General features: G+C 46.5%; 1 protein-coding gene across 7 annotated transcripts in view; it reads right to left on the bottom strand.

Moving 5' to 3' along the window:
• Positions 1-27,287, bottom strand: part of RAP1GAP2 (RAP1 GTPase activating protein 2) — a 373,682-nt gene that overhangs the window by 20,072 nt on the left and 326,323 nt on the right. For all 7 annotated transcript variants that reach the window (XM_075904877.1, XM_075904876.1, XM_025179236.2 and 4 more), the window contains 7 exons: positions 26,042-26,171; positions 23,381-23,536; positions 18,405-18,476; positions 16,412-16,498; positions 14,344-14,478; positions 4,118-4,255; positions 1,649-1,770 (listed from right to left, as the gene is read on the bottom strand). In XM_075904877.1, the coding sequence (XP_075760992.1) occupies positions 1,649-1,770; positions 4,118-4,255; positions 14,344-14,478; positions 16,412-16,498; positions 18,405-18,476; positions 23,381-23,536; positions 26,042-26,171 (840 nt within the window). The remainder of the gene's footprint in view (positions 1-1,648; positions 1,771-4,117; positions 4,256-14,343; positions 14,479-16,411; positions 16,499-18,404; positions 18,477-23,380; positions 23,537-26,041; positions 26,172-27,287) is intronic.

Here is a 27,287-nt window from a genome sequence, read left to right as displayed (position 1 = left end):
CTCCGGGCCAGATCCCCGAGCCCAGCAGGGGCTGCTGTGGGGCCTCCGGAGCCTGGGCTGCAGCCGGGAGGGAGAATCTCCAGAAAGGCCAGTCCCGCTGCTCCCCAGGAGCCTCCCCCAGGGCAGCGCCCCTAGCCTGACCAGGGCCCTGTGTGACCCAGCCTCTGCCCCAGGGCGGGCAGCACCTGGGGGGGCAAGTCAGAGATGCCCCCTCTCCCATCTCCTCCCTCCCAGGAGTGGTGCCCATGGTGCCCCGGGGCTGCAGGGGGAGGGTTGGGCCCTGGGCTGCTCCCAGCGGAGCTGGTTGTGATCCATGCCTGGAGCCCAGGGAAGCTGCCACCAGCTCCCAGTGTGTGCCGGGCAAGGGGAGCCAGCCCTGAGGGGGTCAGGAGGAGGCTGAAGAGGGACAGGGCAGATAAGGGGAGTGAGGGAGAACAGAGATATATGAGGGGGTGGGGGGGATGCAGGGGGTACTGAAGGGACGTTGGGCGGATTCAGGGGAGACTTATGGGGTGGATGGGAGCAGGAATGCAATGGAGGGAAACTCTAAAGGGGGGTCACAGGGAGGGAAAAGGGGGATGCGGGGAGGGGAGGCTGGGAGGAGACTTTGGGAGCAAGAGCAGCCTGGCTGGGGAAGGGAGACACACAGGGCAGGGGTTGTACAGAAGGAGACGGGGGAGACACAATGGCAGCTTCCCCGTCCCATGGAGGGCAGAGGTGACTGGTGGTACCACATGGGGGCATCAGCTCCTATGCCCCTGACAAAATTTCGGTTGCTAAATAGGGTGCCCCACATACACCCTGCCCTTGTGGGTGCCCCTCCCTGCACCCCTCCATCTGCAGGCACCAGTCTCCCTGGAGGAATTCTTTCTGTGAATTTTTTAGTGTTGTACTGATCCGTTACGACACGTATTGTGTGTGTACAGATGCGATGTAAAATAACGCGTGACCTCTTAAAGCGAATTACCATAATCAATATGCAAATATGCAATTAAAATGTTACTGGTCCGCCAAAAGTTTGTGAATGGGTTTGCCGGGCCGGGATACGAAAAATGTTGGGAACCACTGAACTAGATCAACACCAGTAACATTCCTTTTAGGACTAGCAAGGTGGGGAGGGAACCCTTTCAGTCTAAGTCCTTTTCTTAGCTAGGAAAAGAGCTTATGGATGACATTGTGTTAGCTAACATCTGTCAGCAATGGCACCCTTGTCCATGACTTTGCCTCTTAGACAGGCAGAGTTTGGCACTTATGTGGATGTGGTCAACCTATGAGGGGAGCGTAGGGTCAGTCCCGATCACCTAATATTAATGGCATGGTAGGGCTAAGTCTGTGGTTCTCAACTGGTGGTCCATGGTGACCTTTTTGGGGGTCCACAGGAACATTATCCAAAGTCACACGGCATGGGCAGGTACCAAACATCTGTCAGTAAGAAATAAATTTCAAACCAAAATGTTCGTTGTCTGCTCTTTTTTTATCATGTCTCAAAAAGGAGGTGGCCCACGAAAAGTTTTTGATTGGCCTGGTGGTCCGTGGACTGAAACGAGTTGAGAACCACTGGGCTAAGTGATGCCAAGCATGGTCTGTTTTCGTAGTCAAGACAAAGGCCCAGACAAACAAATTGCTACTGGTGCACATCAGTATTTACCATCTCGTCCTGCTTTCTGATTGGCTTTCTGATCCTGTGTGCAGACGGGGGAACAGCCCTGACCGTCGCTTAATAGGGCTTCTCGACTGGTTCTTGGCTGTTGCAGCTGCTGCTACAGGAGGCTGAAAACCAAAGTGTTCCAATTTAAAATAAAACAACAATATTCCTCTCTGGGGTCTTACCCCTGCCACAGCCAAAACAGAAATTACATCAGACACTTATTTCCAGCTGTGCATTTTTCCCTCGTTGTGAAGATCTACAACATATTTCATGCCACTCCCCAAAAAAAGAGAAAAAAATCTAGGAAGACAATCTGAAAGCTCTAAGTTTTCGACAGACAATGGAATAAAAATTGGTCCAAAACAAGCTAAACATCTCAGTCTGCCACTCAGATCTAGTCCTTGTCCTTATTACACCAACAGTCTAGCAAACGGTAATGTTTGACACTAGCTTTGCAAACAAAGTTCCCATTTATGAATGCACCTTTTCTGCGAATATTTCTGCCTACAAAGTTTTAGGGAGATGTATAGTTTGGATCACCAAAGATTAAAGGGGCCAGGATAACCCAGTGATAAAGGATTTGAAACATATAAAAGGGAGAAAAGTTGTTGATGATTCAGGAGGGTATAACAAAGACTAGTCAGATAAAAGAAAAGAAAAATTAGGCCTGAATAAGGAGGAAAAATCCTGATGGGAATGGGCCAGACTGACAAATATATGTCGGTATCTAAATACATAGGTGCCTACTGGGGTTTACTAAAGCATCTATGTGAGTTAGGTACCTAATTTCCATTGATTATTATTACATGACCAGTGGGAGTTAGTCACCTAATATTTATAAATCTGCACCAATATTTATAAGATTTTGGAACAGTCTCTCCAAGCGACTGGTGGAAGCCCTGTCACGAGATATTTAAATCTGAACTGAATCATAGAACCCTAGAACTGGAAGGGAACGTGAGAGGTCACCGAGTCCAGTCCCCTGCCCTCACAGCAGAACCAAGCACCATCTAGACCATCCGTGACAGGTGTGTGTCTAACCTGCTCTAAAATATCTCCAGAGATGGAGATTCCACAACCTCCCTAGGCAACTTATTCCAGTATTTAACCACCCTGACAAGAAGTTTTTCCTAATGTCCAACCTAATACAGGCAGTCCCCGAGTTACGGGGATCCGACTTATGTCGGATCCCCAGTTACGAACGGGGATTTTCTCGCCACGGAGGACTGGAGCGGCGGGACGCCTGGTCCCGCCACCCGCCTCCTCCAGGGCGAGAAAAGCTGCTCCCCGTCTCCCTGGTCTGCTGGCTCCCCCAGCAGACCAGGGAGACGGGGAGCAAAGCAGCGGAGGACCCGGGCCAGACCCGCGGTGCTTCCAGCTGATCTGGAAGCGCCGCGGTCTGGCCCGGGTCCTCCGCCGCTTTGCTCTGCGTCTCCCTGGTCTGCTGGGGGGGGGACGCAGCTAGTGCCCCCCCCCCCAGCAGACCAGGGAGACGTGGAGCAAAGCCCGGGGCCTGTGGTAGAGCAGGTGGGGCGCTGCCGGTTGGTCCCGCAGCACCGCTCCTTGGCGCTACTGGACCAACCCGGCAGCACCCCAGCTGCTCTGCCCCAGGAGTCCTGATTCAGCCGCTGCTGATCAGTTTCAGCAGCGGCTGAATCAGGACGCCTGGGGCAGAGCAGCTGGGGTGCTGCTGGGTTGGTCCAGTAGTGCCGAGGAGCGGCCGTGCTACTGGACCAACCCAGCAGCACCCGAGCTGCTCTGCTCCAGGTGTCCCCAAGTCAGCCGCTACTGAAACTGACCAGCGGCTGACTACAGGAAGCCCGAGGCAGAGTTGCTCTGCCCCAGGCTTCCTGGAATCAGCTGCTGATCAGTTTCAGCAGCAGCTGACTTGGGGACGCCTGGGGTTCTTAAGTTAAATCTGTATGTAAGTCGGAACTGGCATCCAGATTCAGCCGCTGTTGAAACTGATCAGTTTCAGCAGCGGCTGAATCTGGATGCCAGTTCCGACTTACATACAGATTCAACTTAAGAACAAACCTACAGTCCCTATCTTGTACGTAACCCAGGGACTGCCTGTATACTAGAAAAAATACATATGCTTATGGCATCACTCTCAAGCCCTGACTGTGCCAGGATCCCAGCGTACCAGGCACTATAAGGTCATATATTAAGTAATGGTTCCTGCTCCAGGGAGTTTACAGTCTCATTAGACAAGAAGGCCAAAGGGCGGGAGGGGAACAGAGGCACAGAGAGGTGAAGTGACTTGACCAAGGTCACACAATAGCTCTGCCATTTACAGGGATAGTCCCAAGGTTGCTTGACACCTGGTGCAGTGCTTTGTCCACACTAGAGTGTATATCCATACATTGCGGAGAACAGCACTGTGAGGGAAAGTAAGGACAGACCGCATCCTCCATCTGCTCCTGTGATCTATCAACAGTTGTCCCACAGCAGATATGCTGGACTCACCGAGAAGGTCGTCTTTGTTATTTCACCGCTGTTGTGAGCGATGCCACCACTCAGGCTCCCGGGGATCCCGCCGCTCTGATGTTTCTTCTGACTCCCCACCATGGTTTCCATGGAATGGCTGCGGACTCGAATGGCTCGCTGTGGACAAGTGAACGGGAACAGGGAACAACCCCTTGTTATTGGGCCAGAACAGTGTTTCCTTGCACTCACCACCCCTCTGCATCTCCACCAGATGTTGTTATATTTTTAAATTTCAGCGTCAGTAGCTACTGAACCCGAGCTGAATTTGTAAACACGAATATCCACCCCAAGATGCTGACTTTTAACCTAGGATGAACCAGCCTTGACCTACACAATTCCATTGACCAGCATATCTTGAATGGTGATGGCTGAGTCCATGCAACGAACGGCTAGTAAAGGATTAAATTCTGCACCAACTCCTCAAAGCAGAATTGAGGTGGGTCATGGGCATCACACTGGCTCTCGAGACTCAGCCAAAATGGCGTAAAGGCTTCTGCACCCAGAGCCGGCCAAAGAGCTCTTTCAGGGGATGGATTATCCCTGTCGCATTCACCCACTAGACAAATTCTATTGGCTACGTCTAGACAGCATCCCTCTGTCAAAAGAGGGATGCAAATCAAGCAAGTCAAAATTGCTAATGAAGCAGGGATTTAAATATCCCATGCTTCATTAACATAAACATGGCCGCTGCTTTTTTTCCTGAAACAGAGCTTTTTCGAAAAAAACAGCAGTCTAGATAATAAATCTGTTGAAAATAAACCCTTTTTCAACAGATCCTGTATTCCTCAAAAAAAATGAGGTTTACAGGATCTTTCGAAAAAGGTTTTTTTTTGACAGATCCGCATCTAGACTGCCGGGTTTTTTCTTTGAAAAAGCTCTGTTTCGAAAAAAAGCAGTGGCCATGTTTATACTAATGAAGCACAGGATATTTAAATCCCTCCTTCATCAGCAATTTCGACGTGCCTAATCTACATCTCTCTGTCGACAGAGAGGTATAGTCTAGACACAGCCCAAGGGTATGTCTACACTGCATTCCTCTTTCAAGAGAGGAATGCAAATGCTGCCAACCGATTTGAATTTCCCACACTTCATTTGCATAATGGCATCTGGGCGCTTTTTTGAAATACCCTATTTCGGAAACCCCCTCCCCCGTCTAGACGGGGTTATTAAAAAAAAAAACCCTTCTTTCAAAATAACCCTTAGTCCTTAAAAAATGGGGTTTAAGAGTTATTTCGAAAGAAGGGGTGTTTTTTTTTCAAAATAACCCCATCTAGACAGCGGTTATTTTTTTCAAAATAGTGTATTTTGAAAAAGCGCCCAGATACCATTATGCAAATGAAGCGTGGGAAATTCAAATCCGTGCTTCATTTGCAATTTCGCTCGGCTGCATTTGCATTCCTCTCTCAACAGAGGAATGCAGTGTGGACATACCCCAAGTGAAAGGGCAAAGCAAGTTCATTAACTATTCTTTTAGCCTGTGTGCCTGTGTTTCCCAACCAGGGGTTATGACAGGCAATCTGGAGAGTGGTAACTCATTGAGAATTGTGTTGCTCTGTAAAGCAAAGACAATTTCCCTCAGTTCTCTCAAGGTCTTCAACTATTCTGTCACCCTCTCGAAACACACAGTGTGGGAGGAGGATCACTGATTCCTTTTTTTTTACTCTTTTATAATAAATTGTGGAGGATTGCAGATCCTTCAAATAAGGGGTTGCTGACCTGAAAAGTTTGGAAACACTCATATATGTTGCACGGCAGTTAGCTACCTAGTGTAGAGGACATCTAAATGGCAAGCCATACAGCAAACATAACATATGTTTTCCTCTTACGCTACGTCTAGACTGCAAGCCTCTTTCGAAAGAGGCTTTTTCAAAAGATACTTTTGGAAAAGCTTCTTCCAAAAAAGAACATCTAGACTGTAACCTCTTCTTTCGAAAAAGTGAGCCGCTTTTTCGAAAGAGAGCACCCAGGCAGTCTGGATGCTTTCGAAAAAGCCCTGTTTGCATTCAAGAATGCCTTTTTTCGAAAGAGCACTTTCGAAAAAATGCGTTCTTCCTCATGAAATGAGGAGTACCGCCGTCGAAAGAAAAGTCGCATTCTTTCGATTTAATTTTGAAATAACGCGGCTGTAGTCTAGATGCAGGTGAAGTTTTTCGAAAAAAGGCTACTTTTTTCGAAAAAACCCTGCAGTCTAGACACAGCCTTACTGTCTTAATGAGTTTTATGCACACAGTTTATGAACTGAGGACCTGGCATTGTTTAACATGTGGCTCTAACAAGTAAGCGGTGGCAGTAAGTGGGAGTGGCAGAAGTAAAAGCTTAGAGCCATGGCTGTCAGTCTCTTAGCAGGGAAAGAACCCAGAAAGCCTGCTTCCTAAACTCCACTTTAACCACTAGTCCACACTCCCCCTGAAAGCACACACCAGAAACAATGATTTTTAGGACTTCTGGGACTTGGGCACTGAGGTATCTGGAATTCCCGTAGGTGCCAATCTGCATCCTTAACAGCTTTAAATACCATTACAAATAAACAGTCCTCAGGCCTCAGGGGAAAAGAAATATTAGGCTACGTGCCACTTTCTCCTGATTACTTTGATCTATGAACTTTGATCTATGTGCTATGCAACCAGTCACAACAGCTTCTGCTAGAACACGAAACTGGCTGCTGTTACTTTCCTTTTTTAAACCAGTAGGTGTCAGCTCAACCCAAAGAAATATATTACAGTATATTCCCAAGATAATTTAACCTGGTACCCCTTCTTGCAATCAAAATAAATCAAGACAAAGCATAAATCCACAATATTTGGTTTATTATGACGGATGTGTGTATATATACATATATAGACACATATATATAAATACTTGAAAACAAAATTAATTCTTGCAGGTGACAGGCATATCAACTAATGTGCTCCATGCACTGTACAGTCAGATAAAGTGCTTTCTCAGTTCATTGTGGTTCACTCAGCTTTTCTTGTCAACAAACCATCAGCATTTCTTACAGGCTTAGCAGCTGATTAATCCTTTGCAGGATTGGGGCCAGAAAAACAATCTGTTGACATGGCCTATTTTTCTCTGAATTGGTGGTGGATCACCATGCTTAACCACAGGCATCAGGTTAAAAATTAGGCCACTGTACCTCAGCTAATAATGAATACGTGCAGCCCGCAACTCCCAGAAATAAACATATTACACTTTGAAATCTTGCATTCTGCCAGTGGCGTTTTCACATTGCTCACTTTAACAAGATCCCCGCTCGGGCTGCTTGGTTTGTCCTGGAATGGAAGGCGTCCCCTGGTGAGCGGAGCATTCAAGCTTGGTTCCATTCCCAGCTCTGCTCTGAGCCTGGCTGCTTCCTCTCCGCCCCTGAACCAGTCCCATGGCTGGCTGGGTGAGGCCGTGAAAGCAAAGCCGGCGTGAAATCGGGCTGGTGGGCTTCCGAACAAGAAGGGGAGCAGGGCCTGAAAAGAGGCTGCACTGGGCTCGCAGCTGAAAGGCACAGGAAAGGCGCCTGTGACAAGGCGGGGAAAAGCAGGCTGAGGTGACCTGGCAGGTGAGACAGGGTATGTGGTCACTCCTGGGGGTGATGAGTGATGTGAACTACTGGGAGGGGAATGGCTGCTTCTCTGCATGGACCCAAAGCCTGGAGACCCCGGAGGAGGGACACATCAAAGCTCAGATCCTCAAAGACATTTAGGTGCCTAACTCCCACTGGATTCCCTGAATACACCGAACTCCAGTGGAGTTCAATAGGTGTTTTCCAGATTTGGGTCCATGCTCCTTCACACCCGGGCTATGCCCCTTGGCCACAGTGAGGTGAAACCCCTGCCAGCCAGGGAATGGTTTGAAATTCCTGTGGCCATAGGGAAGGAGTGTGTGAAAGGACGAATTTGCATTAGCTGGGAAGGAGAGGACACTGGCCACCAAACTGGTGCAGGAGACAAATAGAAATATACATGAATCATTTCTTTCCACCCTCCTCTCTCCCCCCAAACCCTTTATTTACCATTTCTCCTCTCATTTTATATTTACACTGGAAACACTGGGAAGGAAATAAGCTATCAGGCAGATCAGCAGTGCTGTCCAAAGGTAACAAGGCAAACGCAAAATTACTCTGGCAGTTGAATTCATCACATGCCCTGGGAGATCCTGAAATGCCAAAAGAGCAAGAAAGTCCACTTTCTTATAGGCAAAAGTATCACGTAACATGAATATCTCAAAATCACTTGGATAAATGTGGTGTCTAAAGCTTGTGCCATGTTAGGGATGTTCTGAATAATGTTTAGTGGGCCTACAGCAGTGGTCTCCAACCTTTTCCCGCTCAAGAGCACTTTTTAAATGTCAGGGCGATCCAGGATCTAACCCACCCCTTCCCCGAGGCCCCACCCCTTCCCTGAGGCTCCGCCCACTCTCTCCCCCTCCCCCAATCACTTGCTCTCCCTCACTCTCACTCACTTTCAGTAGGCTGGGCCAAGGGTGCAGGCCCTGGGCTGGGACCGAGGCATTTGGGAGGAGGAGGGCGTGAGAGGTGCAAGTTCTGTGGAGGAATCTGGGTACAAGAGGGGACACCAGGCTGAGGCAGAGTGTTGGGGTGTAGGACGGAGCGTAGGGAGCTGTCTTTGGGAGGGGACTCCAGCCAGAGGCAGAGTGTTGGGGTGCAGGGAGAAATCTCCTGACTGCTTGTGGGAAGCAGGGTTTTGCATTTCCCCCCTCAGTGATCCCTAGAATGCAAGTCAGCTGCCTCCTATGCTGGAGGCCTAAGGGGAAAGCCTGTGTGGAAGGGTGCATCACAGGGCTTGGTGATGGAGTTTGCTTGACCACAAGCCCTGTAACGGGGTGGCCTGGGCTGTTGCCTACCTCCATCTGTGCTCCATTCAAGTAGGAATAAGAGTTCCTCTGGAATAGGGCTTTATTCCGGAGGATCGTGCCAGTCTGGACGCTCTTTTCCGGCTTTTCCCCAAGCCGGAAAAAAAGCGGCGGCCATGTTTATTTAAATCCCGCGGGGGATATTTAAATCCCCCGCGCATTTCCCTATTCCAAAGTTATAAATTAGCATGGCTATTCCGAAGAAGGGGCCATTGTAGATGTAGCCTCAGTGTAGAGAGGTTCAACTTGGAGTAAAGTTATACATTTAGGCTCCAAGACAAGGTCATTTCAGGGGGGGGAGGGACAGCAGCCATCAGCACCGGGATGCAGGTCGCTTTTCTTCCCATTCCCTTGACAATAAGGGAGCGAGGGGAAAGTTCTTGGATTCTGTGCATGTCCTTCACTCCTGGCTGGGGATGGGAGGGGGCAGAGGAGTAATTCACAGAATCCAAGTACTTTCCCTCACTCCCTTATGGGAATGGGAAGAAAAGTCAGACATATCCCGGTACGCACGCCTGCTGACCTCTCTGCTCTCCTGAAATGGTGCCCTTTCTCCAAGGCTCCTCTTTTGCAGGGGGGTGCAGGTTTCCTGTGAGGAGGAGGACAGAGATCAGATCTAGAGTGATTGCTCTGTGGAAAGGGTTCTGGGTGCCCAACATGAGACACTGTTGGTCTGATTACGGCTCCACTTTATATCATTTTTACAACTCGTGTAATTTTGCTGTCCGTGTACACTGGGGACACGCAATCTGCTTTGCCCTGGTGTAAATCAGGTGTCACTCCACTTGGAATCCAAAGAGTCACACCAGTGTAAAAGGAGCACAAATGAGTTTAAAATTAGGCCCAAACTTAACCTGAGCATTTGAAAGGGAAGAGACAGAAGGACTGTGGTAATATACAATAATTCTAGAGTTGCTAATAGCTGTTATTACCTACTTTGCCTTATCTAAAAAAATAAATATTTTTGAGCATTAACAGGTTGGAGAAACACACTTAGAAGTCTAACCCCTCAGGCAGTGAAAGCTGCTTCAACAGCTTGAAAATCACAGACTAGCCTGGGATCAGCTATTTATGGTTTCGCTTTCATCTTCCCCTCTTCTGCTACTCTCCTTCAGGGTATGTCTAGACTACATTGTTTTTTTGAAAAAAACTGCCCTTTTTTCAAAAAAACGTCACCTGCATCCACACTGCAATCGTGTTCTTTGTAAAATTAAATCAAAAGAATTCAGGGTTTTTTTTCGACATTGGTAAACCTCAAATTAGGAGGAAGAATCCATTTTTTAAAAGAGCTCTTTTGAAAAAAAGGCATGTGTGGACACAGAACAGGGACATTTTTCTAAAGAAGAAGCAATCGAAAAAAGCACAGGTGCCCTGGTGGCCATTCTGCGACTAGCAATCAGGGCTTTCTTTCGAGAGAGCGTCCATGCAGTCTGGGCGCTCTCTTTCGAAAAAGCAGATTGCTTTTCGGTCTGGTTTTGAGGTGTGGATGCTCTCTTTCAAAAGAAGCTTTTTTGAAAAATCTTCTTTTGAAAGAAGCTTGCAGTCCAGACGTACCCTCTGGCATGCTAGGAAGAGGGGTGTGGCAAGTACCAAGAAGGGAGATGAGTAAAAGTTCTGGGATTTCAGCCATCTTCAGCAAGCCATATGGTTCCAAACAGCAATCAGGAAAACATCCAGCTTCCAGATACCCCACACCACATGTGCCGGAGGCTAGAGAGAGCCTCTCTGTGTCTTATGAGAACAACCTAGCCAGCCAGTGGCTGGAAACTGATTGTCATCTATGTGACCTAATGACTTTGGCAGCTCCAGGGGAGCCGACAGCCTGTGCGGGCCACTGGGCAAAGAGAAAAGGGGAAGAGGCAGCTTCATGCTTCCAGAAGAGGTGGGGCCTCAGGCAGAAGGGGCAGGGCTAGCCTTCAGCGCTGCCCAGAGCCTGGCACACCCGCCGCCTCCCACCCCACAGAGCCACATGGAGCGCAGAATGCGTTGCTACGGTGACAATTTATATGGCCCGGGACAGTGGCCAAGAGCCCCAGGCCCCTTTGGATAGCCAGGCCCCAGGGCAACTGCCCTTTTTGGCCCCCCCATCGACAGGCCTGAAAGCCCCCACTTGCTTTCGGTGCCCCCTTGGCAGCTTTTTGCTGTGAATACTGAATTCTCCCCACCCAGGCTTAGCTGCATTCTCTGTGCCACACTTACAGCAAGGAAGGCACGCGGAGTCGAAGCTAGCGCCATCTTAGCTCCCAGACCTGGCCGAGCCCTGCCATAATGGGCACAGGCTCGTCCAACTCCAAATCTGAATAGTGTGCGAGGGATATTGCAACCCCATGCAGCATCCTTGGGGGCCACCGTTTTGCAGGAATGGTTTAGGTATAAGTGTCTTCTACTCGGGGTGGCGAGGGAGGAAGGGTCGGCCACTGCCCCTCCTGGAACTCAACCTAGGGAGTGGTGATTAAAGGCAAATCAGCCAGGGTGTAAACCCCTCCACGTACCTTAAATTGGATTTAATTGTATGTTTGCATTTTGTGCTGCTAAACCCAGGGTTGTGAGTTCAATCCTTGTGGAGGCCATTTAGGGATTTGGGGCAAAAATTCATCAGGGGTGGTACTTGGTCCTGCTGTGAAGGCAGGGGACTGGACTCGATGACCTTTCAAGGTCCCTTCCAGTTCTAGGAGATAGGCAATCTCCGTTAATTTTTTTTATTTTTACCTACCACCTCCTGGAAAGACTTACGTGTACCGGTTCAGACTGGATTCTCCAGAGACCAACAGACTTTTGGACAAACAGCCTGAGCTTAAATGGACTCAGGGCCTTCTTTCTGATCCAGGATGCAGACAGGACCTGACAGGCCCACTGATGGGGGAACATGGGGGGAAACTGCCCTGTAGCCCAATGATCCAAAAGGTCTCCAGGCTTCCAGCTGCTGCTGTTGCCTCAGTAGCAACAGCAGCAGCTGGGAGTCCCCGGCCCTTTAAATTGCTGCTGGAGCCTGGTGCACTCTGGGCGGCGTTGAGGCTGCCTGGAGGAAGCTGCCCCAACTCCACCCCTTCTGCCTGAAGGGACACCAAGATGACCCCCCCCACACACACACACACCTGCCCAGTGGCTTGGTGGCCCCACTGGAACTCGCTGCCCAAGCGACAGTCCCAATCCTTGCAAAGGAAGTAGAATGATTGACTCCTGCCACACAGCCAGAGTGCAAGGAGAGTTGGGGTGATCTCTACAAGCTGTGTATCACGCATGTTGAGTCTTTTATTGTTGTCCGTGTTTTCTCTGTGCCGCTTTCACCTTAAGAACAAATGCGCTTGCTAAGAAAGAAGCTGCATGAGAACTCAAAACAGCTGGCAGCGACACTGGAAAGGAAGCAGAGCACAGACGCTGGCCCTTTGGGCAGTCTGGCTTTACCACCTAATTCGACTTAGGGGCTTTATTCCGGAATCCCGTTTCACTGCCGCGTGTAGACACGGGCAGTTACTTCAGGCTAGTCAATTTCTAAAATGGCGACCGGCCAGGAACATGCAAATCAAGCGCGCGATATTTAAATCCCGGGCTTGATTTGCAATTCCGGTCGCCCTCATTAGCCTCCCTGGATCGATCTAGGGGGCTAGTGTAGACGTACCCTATGGTATGTTGTAGCGCTTCTAATATTGCATTTCATTGGTTGTGAACAATGTCACTCGATAGCCGTCTGGGTTTGAAGTAGCCCTGGGTTTCTTTACACTGTTTGCATCCACTCTTATTAAAATCAGCTGTTATGTTTCTATCTCTGACCAGGTCTTCAAGACAAACCTTCTCTGGCATAGCTAGGTCAGTCACCGATGTGACAAGATGTGATCCCTGATAGACGTCGCAGTGCTGGCAAAAGCCTCTCCCGTAAACACAGTGATACCAGCAAAACGGTGCTTCTGCCTATGGATTTTATTGCACTCGGGGAGGCTGGAATAAGCTGTGGCAACCAAGAGACACGGCTCTTATTAGGCAGCCTCCTTACTTCAGGGACCTCCCCAAAGTGCTGAGAACATTTCTGTTCCCCTGTTATTAGGAATCCAGCCCTGCCAGACAATTAATCCCTTGAGTGGTCACTCAATGTTTCACTCTAGTCTCTTCCCTCACTTTTCTTTACCCTTTTGCATTTTCTTCTTCTCCTTTCCCCTTTGGCTGTGTCTAGGCTGCATCCCTTTTCCGTAAAAGGGATGCAAATTAGACATATCGCAATTGCAAATGAAGCAGGGATTTAAATTTCCCCCGCTTCATTAGCATAAAAATGGCTGCCGCTTTTTTCCGGCTCGGAGCTTTGCCGGAAAAAAGCGCCAGTCTAGATGCGGATCTTTCGGAAAATAAAGCCTTTTCCGAAAGATCCCTTATTCCTCTTAAAATAAGGGATAAGGAATCTTTTGGAAAAGGCTTTATTTTCCAAAAGATCCTCATCTAGACTGGCGCTTTTTTCCGGCAAAGCTCCAAGCCGGAAAAAAGCGGCAGCCATTTTTATGGTAATGAAGCGGGGGAGTTTTAAATCCCCGCTTCATTTGCAATTGTGATATGTCTAATTTGCATCCATTTTACGGAAAAGGGATGCAGTCTAGACACTGCCTTTCTGTATATCCCTCCCTTTCTCCCCTTAGGTATTTATACCAGACCCATCACCGTGGGATCTGCAGCCCCTTTCCCACTCTCTTCTCCTAATACGTCCATCTCTCAGCTTGTTTCCCCTATGAAAAACAGCATCCAGCCCACCCATTTACTTCAGCAGCTCGAACACCTGATCACAGCGCGCCTCCTCTCTCTGCACAACTGCCAGCTTCCGGGCAGACACACGGCCGGGTAGCATCCGACAATGGGGCGAAAGCATTTGCTGGCAAAAGCTGCCAAGGAAGTTGGAGAGCTGCCTGCAAGACGCCTCTTACTGTGAATAAGATCACAACGGGCATTTGTCACAGATGTCTGAGCATTCACCCACGTACCAGCGGCATGCTTTTGAGAAGGCATGACCGGTAATACACAGGAGCTGCTGAAAAAATGGTCGAATGCTCTAGAGGAGGAATTCCTTGATATAGGCCCTGATCCAGCAACACCCTTAAGCGTGTGCTTAATTTTAAGCATGTGAGTAGTCCCATTGACTTTGATTGGGCTACTCATGTGCTCTAAGTTAAATGTGTTCAAAAGTACTTTCCTGGATTAGCACCTCGGAGTTCTTCAACCTGGTCCCCAGATTTTGCTTTGAAGCTGAATCCTGAAAGCCACTCTTTGGATCAGTGTGGCTTTCCAGGTCCTTCATTACTCCAGGGCTCTCACTGGCCATAGCCCAGTCTATCTACAGCTGTAGGTAAGATGCTTTTCTTTACCTTAAATGATTCCAAGAAGCCTCCATGACCTCCATTCTCAAGCTTATCTTCCTCGGGCCCCAGCCCGAGCATTGCCTGTGTGTGTGTATGAAGCTCATCATGGAGATTGTCCAGCAATGCCGCTCGGGTCCGGTCCTGAAAGAATGAGAAAGGGACATAGTTGCTGGTGTGTGAATTGGTTGGACAGCCTCTTGGTGCAGAACAAGGTAACATGGATGCAGCAATGGCTCCGTGCTGTGGAGACCGTCTCCTCAGCCCAGGACATGCAGGGAATCAAGCATGGCATTGCAACCGCATGAGACTGTACCGTGAATGTGACTACAAACTGCATAGACAGCAAAAACCCATGATGGTTCTTCCATGGGTTGCCTTGATGTGCTGACCCGTCTCAATAACATGAAGTAATAAAAGTCATGGAATCATAGATGATTAGGGTTGGAAGAGATCTCATGAGGTCACAGGACTAACTCTAACTAAATCCTCCCAGCTAGGGTTTTGCCAGGCCTTAAAAATCTCAGGGATGGAGATTCCACCCCCTCCCTAGGGAACCCATCCCAGTGCTTCACCATCTTCCTAGTGAAATAGTTTTTCCTAATATCCAACCTAGGCCTCCCCCACTGCACCTTGTTCTGTCATCTGTCACTACTGAGAACAGCCCCTCTCCGTCCTCTTTGGAACCTCCCATTAGGTAGTTAAGGCTGCTATCAAATCCCCCCTCACTCTTCTCTTCTACAGACTAAATAAATGCAGTTTCCTCACTCTCTCCTAGTAGCATAGTGATAGAAATGTAGCCGTGTTAGTCTGGTGTAGCTGAAACAAAAAACAGGACTATGTAGCACTTTAAGACTAACAAGATGGTTTATTAGGTGATGAGTTTTCGTGGGCCAGACCCACTTCCTCAGATCAAATAGTGGAAGAAAATTGTCACAACCATATATACCAACGGATATATGTACCCTTCCTAGTGATTTACGTATCCTTTGGTATATATGGTTGTGACTATTTTCTTCCACTATTTGATCTGAGGAAGTGGGTCTGGCCCACGAAAGCTCATCATCTAATAAACCATCTTGTTAGTCTTTAAAGTGCTACATAGTCCTGTTTTTTGCCTCTCCTTGTAAATCGTGTGCCCCAGCCCCTAAGGTCAAATAGATTCTACAAGATGTTCTTAGTAGGGATGTGAAACGTTAACCAGTTAACTGGTTAACCAGTAGGGGCTAGAGCAGCACCCCACACACCATGGGCAGGGGCTGCTCCAGGTGCCCAGAACAGCCCCTGTCTGCAGTGAGCCTGGGAATGTCACAGGCAGGGGTGCTGTAGCCAGGATGAAGCAACCCCTGGCGTAAGGACCACTCCAGCCTGGCCTCCGTGGGCAAAGGTGCAGCCCCCCAATCCAGCTGGCTGGAGCAGCCCCCCTGCCTGCTCCCCATTTAATTGGTTAACTGGTTAAACATCCCGCTTAACCAGTTAACAAATTAAATGGAATTTTACATTCTTAGTTCATAGATGTTAATGAAGTTGCATAATATGTAACCCCTCTGTCTTCCTGATGGAGGCTGCAGGAATCGCTTCTATTGTGGCTGAGCCCAGAACGCTAGCAGCACCGCCAGGGGGCTGACCACCCTTCCTTATGTCAAGGCAGTGGAGAACTGAGGGATGGATATAAGCTCAGCAATATAAAAACAATGCAGGCAGGGCAGACAGGTCTGAGGCTTGGACCGTGCTGAGAAGTAAAACGTCGGAGGGACGTGTTCCCATCATGCCCTACACCCATGTTTTGCACCTTAGCAGGGGGTCACTTTGAAAATGTCCCTTTCTTAAGGAGGTGCTCGGTAAGGGATGAGATTCTACTTTCCTCAAGAAAATGTTAACCTTGTCATTTCTCTGGGGATAGGGCAGCCCAGGAAGATGGATGGGTAACAACTTTCTCCATTCGTACACCAGCTGCTTCTAGCCTTACTCTTTGTGATTGGCCTAAAAGAGAGGGCAGTGGTAAGGGAGGGGAGGAGGAGAGGGAGAAACAACAGAAAGAGAAAAAAAGAGAGAGAAAAATATTTACTCTCCTTACCTCCAGCTTTGCAAACTTGTCAGATTTGCAGCACGCGTTTTCAGCATTGATGAGTTTGGTAAGCAAGAACTCCCTGAATTCTGCGTTCTAGAAGGGATCAGCGAAAGTAAGGTTAGTAAATCAAAGCCACTTTAATACTCTGAGGCTACATCTACACAACGGGTTTTGCCAGAAGAGGCAATGCAAATGAAGCGCTGATTAGCTGATTAGTTTTTTCGAAAAAAAGGCAGTCTAGATTCGGATCTGTCAAAAATAAAGCCTTTTTCGACAGATCTTGTAAACCTCATTCTTCGAGGAATACAGGATCTGTCGAAAAAGGCTTTATTTTTGACAGATCCGCATCTAAACTGCTGGGTTTTTTTAAAAAAAAACTCCATTTTGAAAAAAAGTGGTGGCCACATTTATGCTAATGAGATGCAGGATATTTAAATCCCAGCTTCATTAGCAATTTCAATGTGCCTAATCCACATCTCTCTGTCAACAGAGAGGTATAGTCTAGACACACCCTGGGACTGACCCAGCCATGAGCCTCCCACCCCCCAGGTGTCCTTTGGGGGAAAGAGGGTTGAAGTTGGGATTGGTCCTGCCTAGAGCAGGGGGCTGGACTTGATGACCTTCTGAGGTCTCTTCCAGCTCTATGGTTCTATGATTCTATAAGTTCTCCCCGATTCATACAGGAACATTGCTGGCTGTTCCCCTTCGTCAGGGAGCAAGGGGGAAGTGCACAGTTTGCTTCATTGCTCACTCTGACTGGAGAGCACAGGGGGCAGATGAAACTGCCATGGAGAGGCGTTTTTCACCTGGTTCCAAACCTCTCCTGCCAGGGCAGCCTGCATACTGAATCCCTCATCCCCAGCCACACCCTGGAGCAATGATTTAAATGAAGCATGGACATTACTATTTTATTTTCCAAAAACTAACAATCAATTGAGGCAAGGAGCCGAGCAACATCAGGTAAATCTTCTAGTTTAACAAAGTAGATCTAAATTAATTTGTTTTTCTTTAAAAAATATTTCTGGGTGAATCCATGTCTGACAAAACTGAGGGCTAAAGAGCAATGAGTCAAGCCATTCATTTAGCATGGTCAGGCACTGGTTCACACAGCTCCAAACAGCCCCGCCAATGCACTTTCTTCCAACCTAACCCTCCCACAGCCGCACTAACCTGCTCCTGGGCATTTCTTGTACAGACATATGCTGAATTGTGCCACATTAGGTGTTGGGCTACACTGAGGTTATGTCTACACGGCAGGCTTTTTGTGCAAGAAGCTTTTTGCAGAAAAGCAAAAACATCTTACACAAAAGCATGTCCACACTACAAAAACACATCGCAAAAGCAATGTGCTTTTGCGTAAGAGTGTGTCCACACTGCATGGATGCTCTTGTTCAAGAATTGCCATTAACAGAATGGTCATCAGAGCACCTGTACTTTTTTGGTAGGCTCTTTTTGCACAAGAAACCCCTGTTGAGCATCCACACACATATTTTGCACAAGAGCTCTTGCACAAAAAGGAGTTATTCCTCGTAGAAAGAGGTAAACCTCTACTGCAAAAAGCACTCTGTTCTGCCGCTCTACTGTACATTTTCTTGTGCAAAAATGTGCTTGAGGTGTGGATGCTGTGCGGGTTTTAGAGCAAAACCAGCTGCTTTTGCGCAAAAACCCTGTCATGTAGACGTAGCCTGAGAGACTCCCACCAAATTAATTTTCATTTGCCACTCAGGATTTTCCCCAGAACCTTAGAAGTCAATAGTTAATCATTTACAGTTCCAATGAATTGCCTACATCCAGCACCTGTATCGGCCAGATTATCAGCTAATGTCACTCAGCAATGGTTTCACTCACTGGTTGATCTACACCAGCAGAGGATCAGGCCCTATGGTTTTACTCTAGCGCTCACCTCAGTCCTACCATATTTCACACAATAAACAGGTGTCTTTTGAGACAGTTTGGGTGAATAATGCAACTTCGTCGTACTTTCTATTTTGCTACTTACTTTTTGAAATACTGGTGGGCTTGGCAGAGAAGGACCAAACGAAGGGACATCTTCCCGGGCAGTGACTGACACCTATTAGAACCAAAGGAAAGCAAGAATATATGAGTTACCTGACACCACAAGTGTTGCAACAACAAATTAGTAATGCCCAGAGTATTCATGTCTCTTGCAATACCTTGGCAGCACTCCAGGCAAAGCAGCTAGCAAGATTCCTTGTAGCAGAGGGGTCATTAAACGCACGGCCTCCATTTATAGCCCAACCTGCTTAAGAGGTACAAGACTGGCCCAGAGAGACACACTGGAGCACTCAGCTGGAAGCCAGGAGATCTGGGTTATATGCCCAGCTCTAACTCTGACCTACTGAGTGAACTTGAAAAAGTCTCTCTGCCTCTCCCTCCTCCCCAGGTTTACCTATTTATCCACTAAGCTCTTAGGGGCAATAGTAAGCTCTTACACAGTGAGTATGAACTAGGCCATCCACACAGAACTCTGGGTGTTAGCTACAAGGCTCTAGGTTCAACTGGAACACAGACCATATGCAATACAGGCTGGACCTCTATGGTCCGGATTTCCCACACCCGGCACCATCTGGGGTGCTGGAGCACTCACAGGGAAAAGCTGGGCAACTGCTCCCCCAACCTCCCAGAGAAGTGCAAATAGCTCCTTTGTGGAGCTCACGGTCAGGGAGGGAGGGGGAGGAGCAGGGCCGGGGGAGCCCTCGGGGAAACAGGCGGGGCATGCACTCCTGGCACCCAGCCATCCTGCCTCATCCCAGAGCATCCCCCGCCCCCAGAGCTCAGTCAGTGCTGGCCTCTCTGCTGCTGCCAGAGTGGAGTCCCACAGCTGGTGGCAGCAGTGGGGTTGGCACTTACCTCCCCTCGTCTGGCAAATTCCCTGCATCAGGACCCATCGGGTCCCAACGGTGCTGGACCAGGGAGGCACAACCAGAAAAACTCCTGTTACAAAGAAGCAGCACCTCCCTTCTGAGGCTGAATTCCACTTGCCCTGGAGTCTTCAGTCAGGGGCATCACTAGGAGACTTGGGCCCAGTTTCTGAATCCTGTGTCATTGCCTCTAGGTCCCGCTGCCTTGCTACACTCATCACAGTTGTCATCATCACTTGTGCGTAGGGTGTAAACTCTTTGCGGGCAGAGCCTAGCACCAGAGAGGGCCTGATCCCTGACCGGGGCTTGTCGGCACGGCCGCCATGCAAGCAATAAAGAATTCATAATAACTCTGTTTCAGTGGTATGCAATGGTACCTTTCACACCTCCTCCACCAGTGTATCCTAGCCCTAAGCAACACCAGGTAAAAGAGACAGTGGGAGATTTTAGTGCATTTGCTCATGTGAACAGGCTGACGTACCAAGCTGGCTGATAATTGTAGCTTTTCATCTGACAAGCAGGTTGACATTGCTTGGTCAGTTGACCACCTGCCCCTTCAATTCTCTGGCCTGGTACTGATGTCTGCAGGCAATCAGCCAACTTGTTAGAAGAGTTAAACAGGGCATAAAGAGGGATGCTAGTAAATTTCAGGGCATGCCATCAAAAGGGCTCTTTGGCAATGGAGAAAGGAAAGGATGAATATCATCCATCCTGCTTTGCTACCGCCAAAAACCGCCGTCACTGAGGTCGAATCGCCTGCTCGAGTCTAATGTTGTGAAATTATGTTTCCATTTGGATGATTTAATTTGGGTGGCTGGCTTCTGTTGGAAAATGCCTCTTTCAGTTCTAATATCTTTAACTCCTACATGTTGGAAGCCAAAGAAAATCATCTGCTTAGCCAAGGAGCATAAAGAGAGCAGCATGCGGAACAAACAGCTAATTACACAAAGGCAAGTGTCCTTTTGACCTTTCGATCAGGATCTGGAGGCATGTGCAGAACATAAAAGGAACTGACAGCCCTGTGCAGATGGGGTGGGAAGGGGTGAAATACACTGCTATGCAGAAGTTGCTGCAGTAGTTCGCCAAGATGACATGAGAAGTGAATCCCTTTTACACTCTCATGCAGGGTGAGTTCACTGATTCACCTCTAAGATCACTGGCATGGAAATTCTGGGTCAGACCAGCATCGGACAGTGACTGACAAAACTCGGGTGGGGCGGATTGTCCTAATGCAGTCTGACTTCCCCATCACAATAAGTACCAGCAGGGGGAGTTGATAGACTTGCCAGGCCCCTGGCAAGGTGGGTGAGGGGTGCTCCAAGCTCTTGGAAGGGGCGGGGCCTTGGGCAGAAGAGGTGGAGCTAGGGCCAGCCAGCCTTCAGAGCTGCCTAGAATGTGCTGCAGCGGCGATTTAAAGAACCCAACGTTCTGGCCAGGGCTGCTGCGGCTGTTGCGGTAGCAGAAGTGGTGGCTGGGAATCCAGGCATTTTGAATTGCCGGGCTCTAGAACAGTTGCCCCATTTCCCCTTGCCCCACTGGTGGGCCTAGGTATCCGGGCTGCAAAGTGGCCTAGCAGGGCTCTTTTGTGAGCAATTCTAAGGATCTCCAGCCCAGCCCAGTCATGTGAATGGCAAAGCCCTAACAGAGGTACTGAAGTCCTCTGAGGTACTGAGAGACTGAGGGGACAGGACTAGTTCTGAGGAGTATACAGTGGGCTCTTTAATAAGGCTGCTGGACACCTGCAGCCCCTGTGGTTTGCTCTGGCTCTCTAGCTCTCAGACTTCTAACACGACCTGTGCTGTCTTGTCCCCCCATCCCATGCGCCCTAAGGACTCTCTGGAAGTGACTCCATGAAACTGTATAACTACTGGCTCAGGGCACTTTCTAGCATGACCCGGTCTTGGCACAATTCCAGCAATGGGGCACAGTCTTTGTCATAATCTCATTGCATGTTCCCTGTCCTCTGGATAGAAAACTCACAGGTTCTGTTGTAACAGTACCAGTCAGATCACCTTTACCAGCACAAATATTTACCTAAAGGCTTAAGCAAAGGTTACTCTAGAGCACAGCACTTGCCTTAGTGACACACCCATTCCCAAAGCTAATCATTTATTCCTGCATTAAATACATTAATTGTATGTTTAATTGTTTGTCGCTCTTCATTAGTTTTCATATGAATTTGATTTTTCTTCATGACTCCAAGCAATGTATTTTCAATGTTAAAAATGATACATTATATTATCTCTGAATAGTTATCATAGAATATATATATATATATATATATATATATATATATATATATATATATATATGTATATAGCATATTTTTATTTTGTGTACATTTGAACAGCGTGCAGAGAAGTAAAATATTCTAAGACAAATTTAAAAAATAAATAGCATATAAATTGAATATTCTCCATGTATAAATAGTATATTATTAGAGTTAAAACACATACTATACATTTAAATTTATAAGAATAGTAATATATAACATTATTTATCTATCTTAACTATGTATGTGTATACGCTATCGAAACATAAATATGAAATATACGTACATAGCCCACAAACAAATATACTGTTTGTAAACTACTTATATATCATCCATAAATCTGCCAAACTGGCAAGTCTCGAACTAATCATCATTTTACTGAAGGAAGGATTAATTGCTGACTGTCATAGCTGTCTCTTTTTCAGGTAGACATAGAGGGAGGTACCTAAATAAGTGCTTTAACTAGAAGAATGTACTTAATTCCCATATGCTTTAAAATAAGAGTGTGCTTAAGAGCTTTCTGGAATAGGAAAAACTTCCTGATTTTGGATCATAGCAAGCATAGGCCAGCCCATCAATAAATGTAAATGGTCATAGCTCCAATGATGTATATGAAGCTATTGACAATTAATTCCTACTTCAGACTGTCCCCATATATATTCTTTCAGTTTCCGTCACTTTAATTATTAGCCAAGATAGTCTTCCTCTGTATGTCACTGGGGGCTTGTCTATGCTACCACCGGCCATCGACCTAAGTTAAACAACTTCAGCTATGTGAATAACATAGCAAGTCAATGGACTTAGGTCTGCTTACTGCGGTATCTTCATTGCGGTAAGTTGACTTCTGATGCTCTCACATCAACTCAGTTTACTCTTCTCATTTTGGTGGAGTAGGAGAGTCAACAGAAGAATGTTCATAGGTTGATTTATCAGGTCTATACAAGATGTGATAAATTGATCCCTGCTGGACTGATCGCTGCCCGTCGATCCAGTCGGTAGTGAAGATATGCCCTACACCTCTGACTGCTAGAACTAGGACTGGATAGCAGGGGACCAATATTTCTGTTAGAGCAGAGGTTCCCAACCTTTTCCAGATGGGGACCCATTTTAACAATTCAGGAAGACATGATGACCCAAGGCAATTCAAAAACGGGGGGAGGAGGCACCTGGGGAGACACTTGGCGATCCTTTTGAAATGTAATGGTGACCCATATTTGGGTCCTGACCCATAGGTTGAGAAACCCTATGTTAGAGCATTCAATAACTACCCTGTCCTGTTATTTCCTTCTGAGGTATCTAGCACTAACCACAGTAAGAAGATACAATACTGGGCTCCATGGACCATTGGTCTGACTCACTATGGCCATTTTTATATTCTTATTTTATAACTTGCTACATTTGTGGGTTCCTGGATGGGTCCGGAAGTCCAGTTCAGTGGAGAAACTTGCAGGATCAGGGCCCTAGATACCCAGTAGCTTTTCTTTAGTATTTACAGTATTCAAGATATTTCCTATAGCCAATATAAGGACATACTAAGTGATACTGTATTCTCCCATTGACTTCTATGGGTATTGGATAGGACCCACAGCAAGGTAACCATGGCCCTAAATCTTTTAAAGATTTACATACATATTGTGAGTTGTCCTAAACACAACACAGAAAATTAAGCCCTCGACAGTCTTTGCCGCATCGGCGCCCTAATCTATGTATCCAAGTTAAAACTGGCAAGTTCTCAAGGGTAAGAACAGCAGAGTCATTGTCAGATCTCAATTGGACTTGCAGAAACAAAATCCAGCCGTTTAACTTGCGAAATCCTCTTACCTTATAGGATTCATTGTCAGTCTCAGGACTCTCCACTTGCACAACGATGTACGCATGCAGGAAATTTGAGGCGATCATGTCAGGGACAAACGGAGTGTTTTCTTCTTGAAATATAATTGCCACTATGTCATTACCAATGTGTCTCTTTCTCTGGAGCTGAATGAAGGGTGTAAATATTTGGCAGTTAAAATTAGGCATTCACATGTCTCCTGGAAACAAATATCCACTTTGTATGAGCAATTACAGGCTGAACCTTTCTAGTCTGGCACTCTGGGGATGTGACCAGAGACTTTTCCGGACCACAGGAGGTCGATATTGTCTGGCAGCATTACCAACACTTCCACTGCTTCCTGGGCTCTTAGAAGACGTTTAGGGGTAAATTAGAGCTAACTAACAGCACAGAACACCGACAGCCAGGACTGGTGGCTGTAAACAAACTTTATGGGACTGCGGGAAACTTGGCCACACCCATGATAAATGGACATCCGACTAACTAAAATCATGCCGGACCACGGATGTTGCCAGACCAGAGATTGCCAGACTAGAGAGGTTCAACATGTATTTAGATACAAATTTTCAGACTTGGTGCCCAGGGCTATACCTAAGGACAGAGTGGATTCTCCATCATTTGAATAATTTAAATCAAGACTGGATACCTTTCTCATAAGTGATAGCTTAAAGAGAAGTTATGAGCTCCATACAGACTTTACTGGGTAAGGTTCTATATTCCTTTATTGTGCAGAAGGTCAGACTATATGTCCATAATGGTCCCTTTGAGCCTTAAAATCTATTAATTCCCTATATTCATATTTAGGCCCCTAAATAAGTAGCCTGATTTGAAATAGCCTCTACAAGTCCCAACACCACAGAAAATGAGGCCAAAAGTGCCATACTATAGATTTAGTTATCCAGTTGTAGACAACAAAGACTAAAAATTGTGAGATGTCTAATTCCATGGGGTCAAAAATATGCAGGGATTTGTGGATTAAAATCAACACCTGTTAAATCTCTGTGGCTCAGTATTTAAGGAAAACCACTTAGGCGTAATCTTCACACTTTGTGCCAGTTTAACTATGTCCGTTGAGAGGGGGTGATGGGTTACCAAAATCTCTACTGATATAACCCCTAATGTGGTCACAGATATACTTGTATAAAGATGCCATATAGCAATATAGGTCATTCTCCTTTCTGGTCAGGAATAAGCTATACTGCTCTATGGCACCTTTATGAGCCCTTGTCTACACTAGGACTTTATTTTGAAATACCCCCCTCCCCCCCAAGGTTGATTTATAAACAGAGAATCCACACTACGAAGCCCATTTTTTCAAAATAATGGGCCATGGAATTCAAAATCTGTACTCCTGCTTTTCATCAGGAGTAATGCTAATTCTGAAATAGTTATTTTGAAATAGCGGTAGTGTGGACACTCTGCTGCCGCTATTTTGAAATAACTACTCCCCAAAGTAATTTGAATTACTTACTCTCCAGCGTTCTAAGTCTGAGGTTTTGCATCCCTGTTAATAGAACCTGCCTCGGACTAATTTTGAGGCTTCCCTGTAGTGTGGACATGCTAGTTTAAATTTGTTAAATCAAGAATTATTAAGTCAAATTTACTAATTTCAAAATAGTTTCCTAGTGTAAACATGGTCTGACTCTATAACTTCATCCACTCTAATTGGATTTGTGCCACTTTAACTATTACACAATAAGGCTTCATCTTCACCGTGAGTTCTTCTGGCGGAAAATATGCAAATGAGGAACTCATTTGCATGAGTCACAATCTCATTTGCATATTTTCTTCCGATCTGTTTTTTCCTGGGGTGTTTGCACAAAAATAAGCATTGTAGATATTTTCTTTTTGCAACAAGATCAGTACACCTCCTTTTTGGGGTCATAAGGATCTTACGGAAAAAGGGTTTTTTGCAAAAACCCCAGCGCAAAAATGGATCGGCAGTAAATATGCAAATATGATCTAAACTCATGCAAATTAGTCCCTTATTTGCATATTTTTTGCTGAGAAAAACTCGTAGTGTAAACGTCCACACTGCTTCTTTCGGCGCAAAAACCCCTTGCGCAAAATGAAACGGCAGAAAATATTCTAATGAGATTGTGACTTATGCTAACGAGTCCCTCATTAGAATATTTTCTGCCAGAAGAACTTGCAGTGAAGACGTAGCCTAAGAGGAGTACAATTGCATGTAGACAAAGCCTTAACTTTCTTCACCATGCCAGTCTCAAAGAGCTTGAATTTAGGAACTACAAAACACACTGTTTACAATTTTCTAGATAGTACATACAAAGGTGAGAGATGGAAATTAATGTAGAGCTTTTCATTCATTATGGATACACAATGTCCATTTAGTGACAAGTCTCAATCTGTAGACTGTATCTGCAAAAACAATGAGGAGTCTTGTGGCACTTCGCAGACTAACAGATTTATTTGGGCAAAATCTTTTGTGGGAAAAATCACTTTGTTCTGCATCTGACGAAGTGGTTTTTACCCTTGAAAGTTTATGCTCAAAAAAATCTGTTAGCCATTAAGGTGCCATACGACTCCTAAGTGTCCATTTCATAATTCCAAACTCCATCAGCAATTCTAAGGTTTAGCTGTTCCTTTTTCTTTAACAGTTTCTCTCTAAAGCAAGGCCGGCTCTCTCTTACCTGCTGTGCATCTCCTTCAGTAAAAGGCAACTTTGTGGAGACATGAAACATAATCTCTCTGTCCCTGAATACAGTGTACACAGATTGGGTACCAGTCTGACCATGTGTTACATCCAGACCCCCTCGGAAACTAGAAATAAAAGGAAAGGTTGGGAAGAACTGAATACTAGCAGAATGTTGATTAAAGGTTATAGCTTGTTAAATTATTTAACGATATACTATCTATATTCTAGATAGACAACTATCTTCTGTATCCATACATAGTTAGCTAGTGTCCATCTGTATTCCCTGTGAGCTCTGTGCTGGTGTGGCTGCTCAGGAGAGATCCAAATGCTGCCCAGCTGATTAGCAGGGCACCCACAGCCAGGTTTTGTGCTTCTGCTGGTGGTGCACATTCCCACATGCCCCAATGCACATAACAATTATTCTGCACATGGATGGAAAAAATCCACACATGGATGGAAAAGATTAGAGGGAACATTGGTTATTCATATAGTCATTGTCATAGGTAATTAGCTGATATATTGTTAGCAAGTATAATTATTAGCAACCTGGAGCTCAGGATATATGTTAGCTTAATTTGCAGTGGATTGGAGTTCAGAGAAGCATCTGACACTAGGGCTGTGTCTAGACGGGCAAGTTTTTCCGGAAAATCAGCCGCTTTTCCGGAAAAACTTGCCAGCTATCTACACTGGCCGCTTGATTTTCCGGAAATACTATGCTGCTCCCGTTCGGGCAAAAGTCTTTTTCCGAAAGACTTTTGCACAAAAGGGCCAGTGTAGACAGCACAGTACTGTTTTCTGCCAAAAAGCCCCGATTGTGAAAATGGCGATCGGGGCTTTTTTGCGGAAAAGCGCATCTAGATTGGCCACGGACGCTTTTCCACAAAAAGTGCTTTTCCGGAAAAGCGTCCTGCCAATCTAGACGCGCTTTTCCGAAAATGCTTTTAACGGAAAACTTTTCCATTAAAAGCATTTCTGTGAAATCATGCCAGTGTAGACGTAGTCTAGATGTTTAGCCAAATTATCTGTCATGTCCAAGGCTACAAAACAGCTTTTCTTTGGGTATTTAATCACTTCCAGCCCTAGTCAGGAGCTGAACTTGGAAGCCCCAAACTGGGTGAAAGCGGAGGGGGAAGACAAAGTATCAGAATGCTTCTGAAACTTAAAAAAATGGTCCACAGCTAGGAGTAAAAATGAGCAAAAGCTCAATTAGGTTCATTCTCTGTGGGCTACTTAGTCTTTAG

Source organism: Pelodiscus sinensis, chromosome 21 (assembly GCF_049634645.1).
Source record: "Pelodiscus sinensis isolate JC-2024 chromosome 21, ASM4963464v1, whole genome shotgun sequence".
Lineage (NCBI taxonomy): Eukaryota > Metazoa > Chordata > Testudines > Trionychidae > Pelodiscus > Pelodiscus sinensis.
This window is presented reverse-complemented; position numbering and strand designations above follow the sequence as displayed.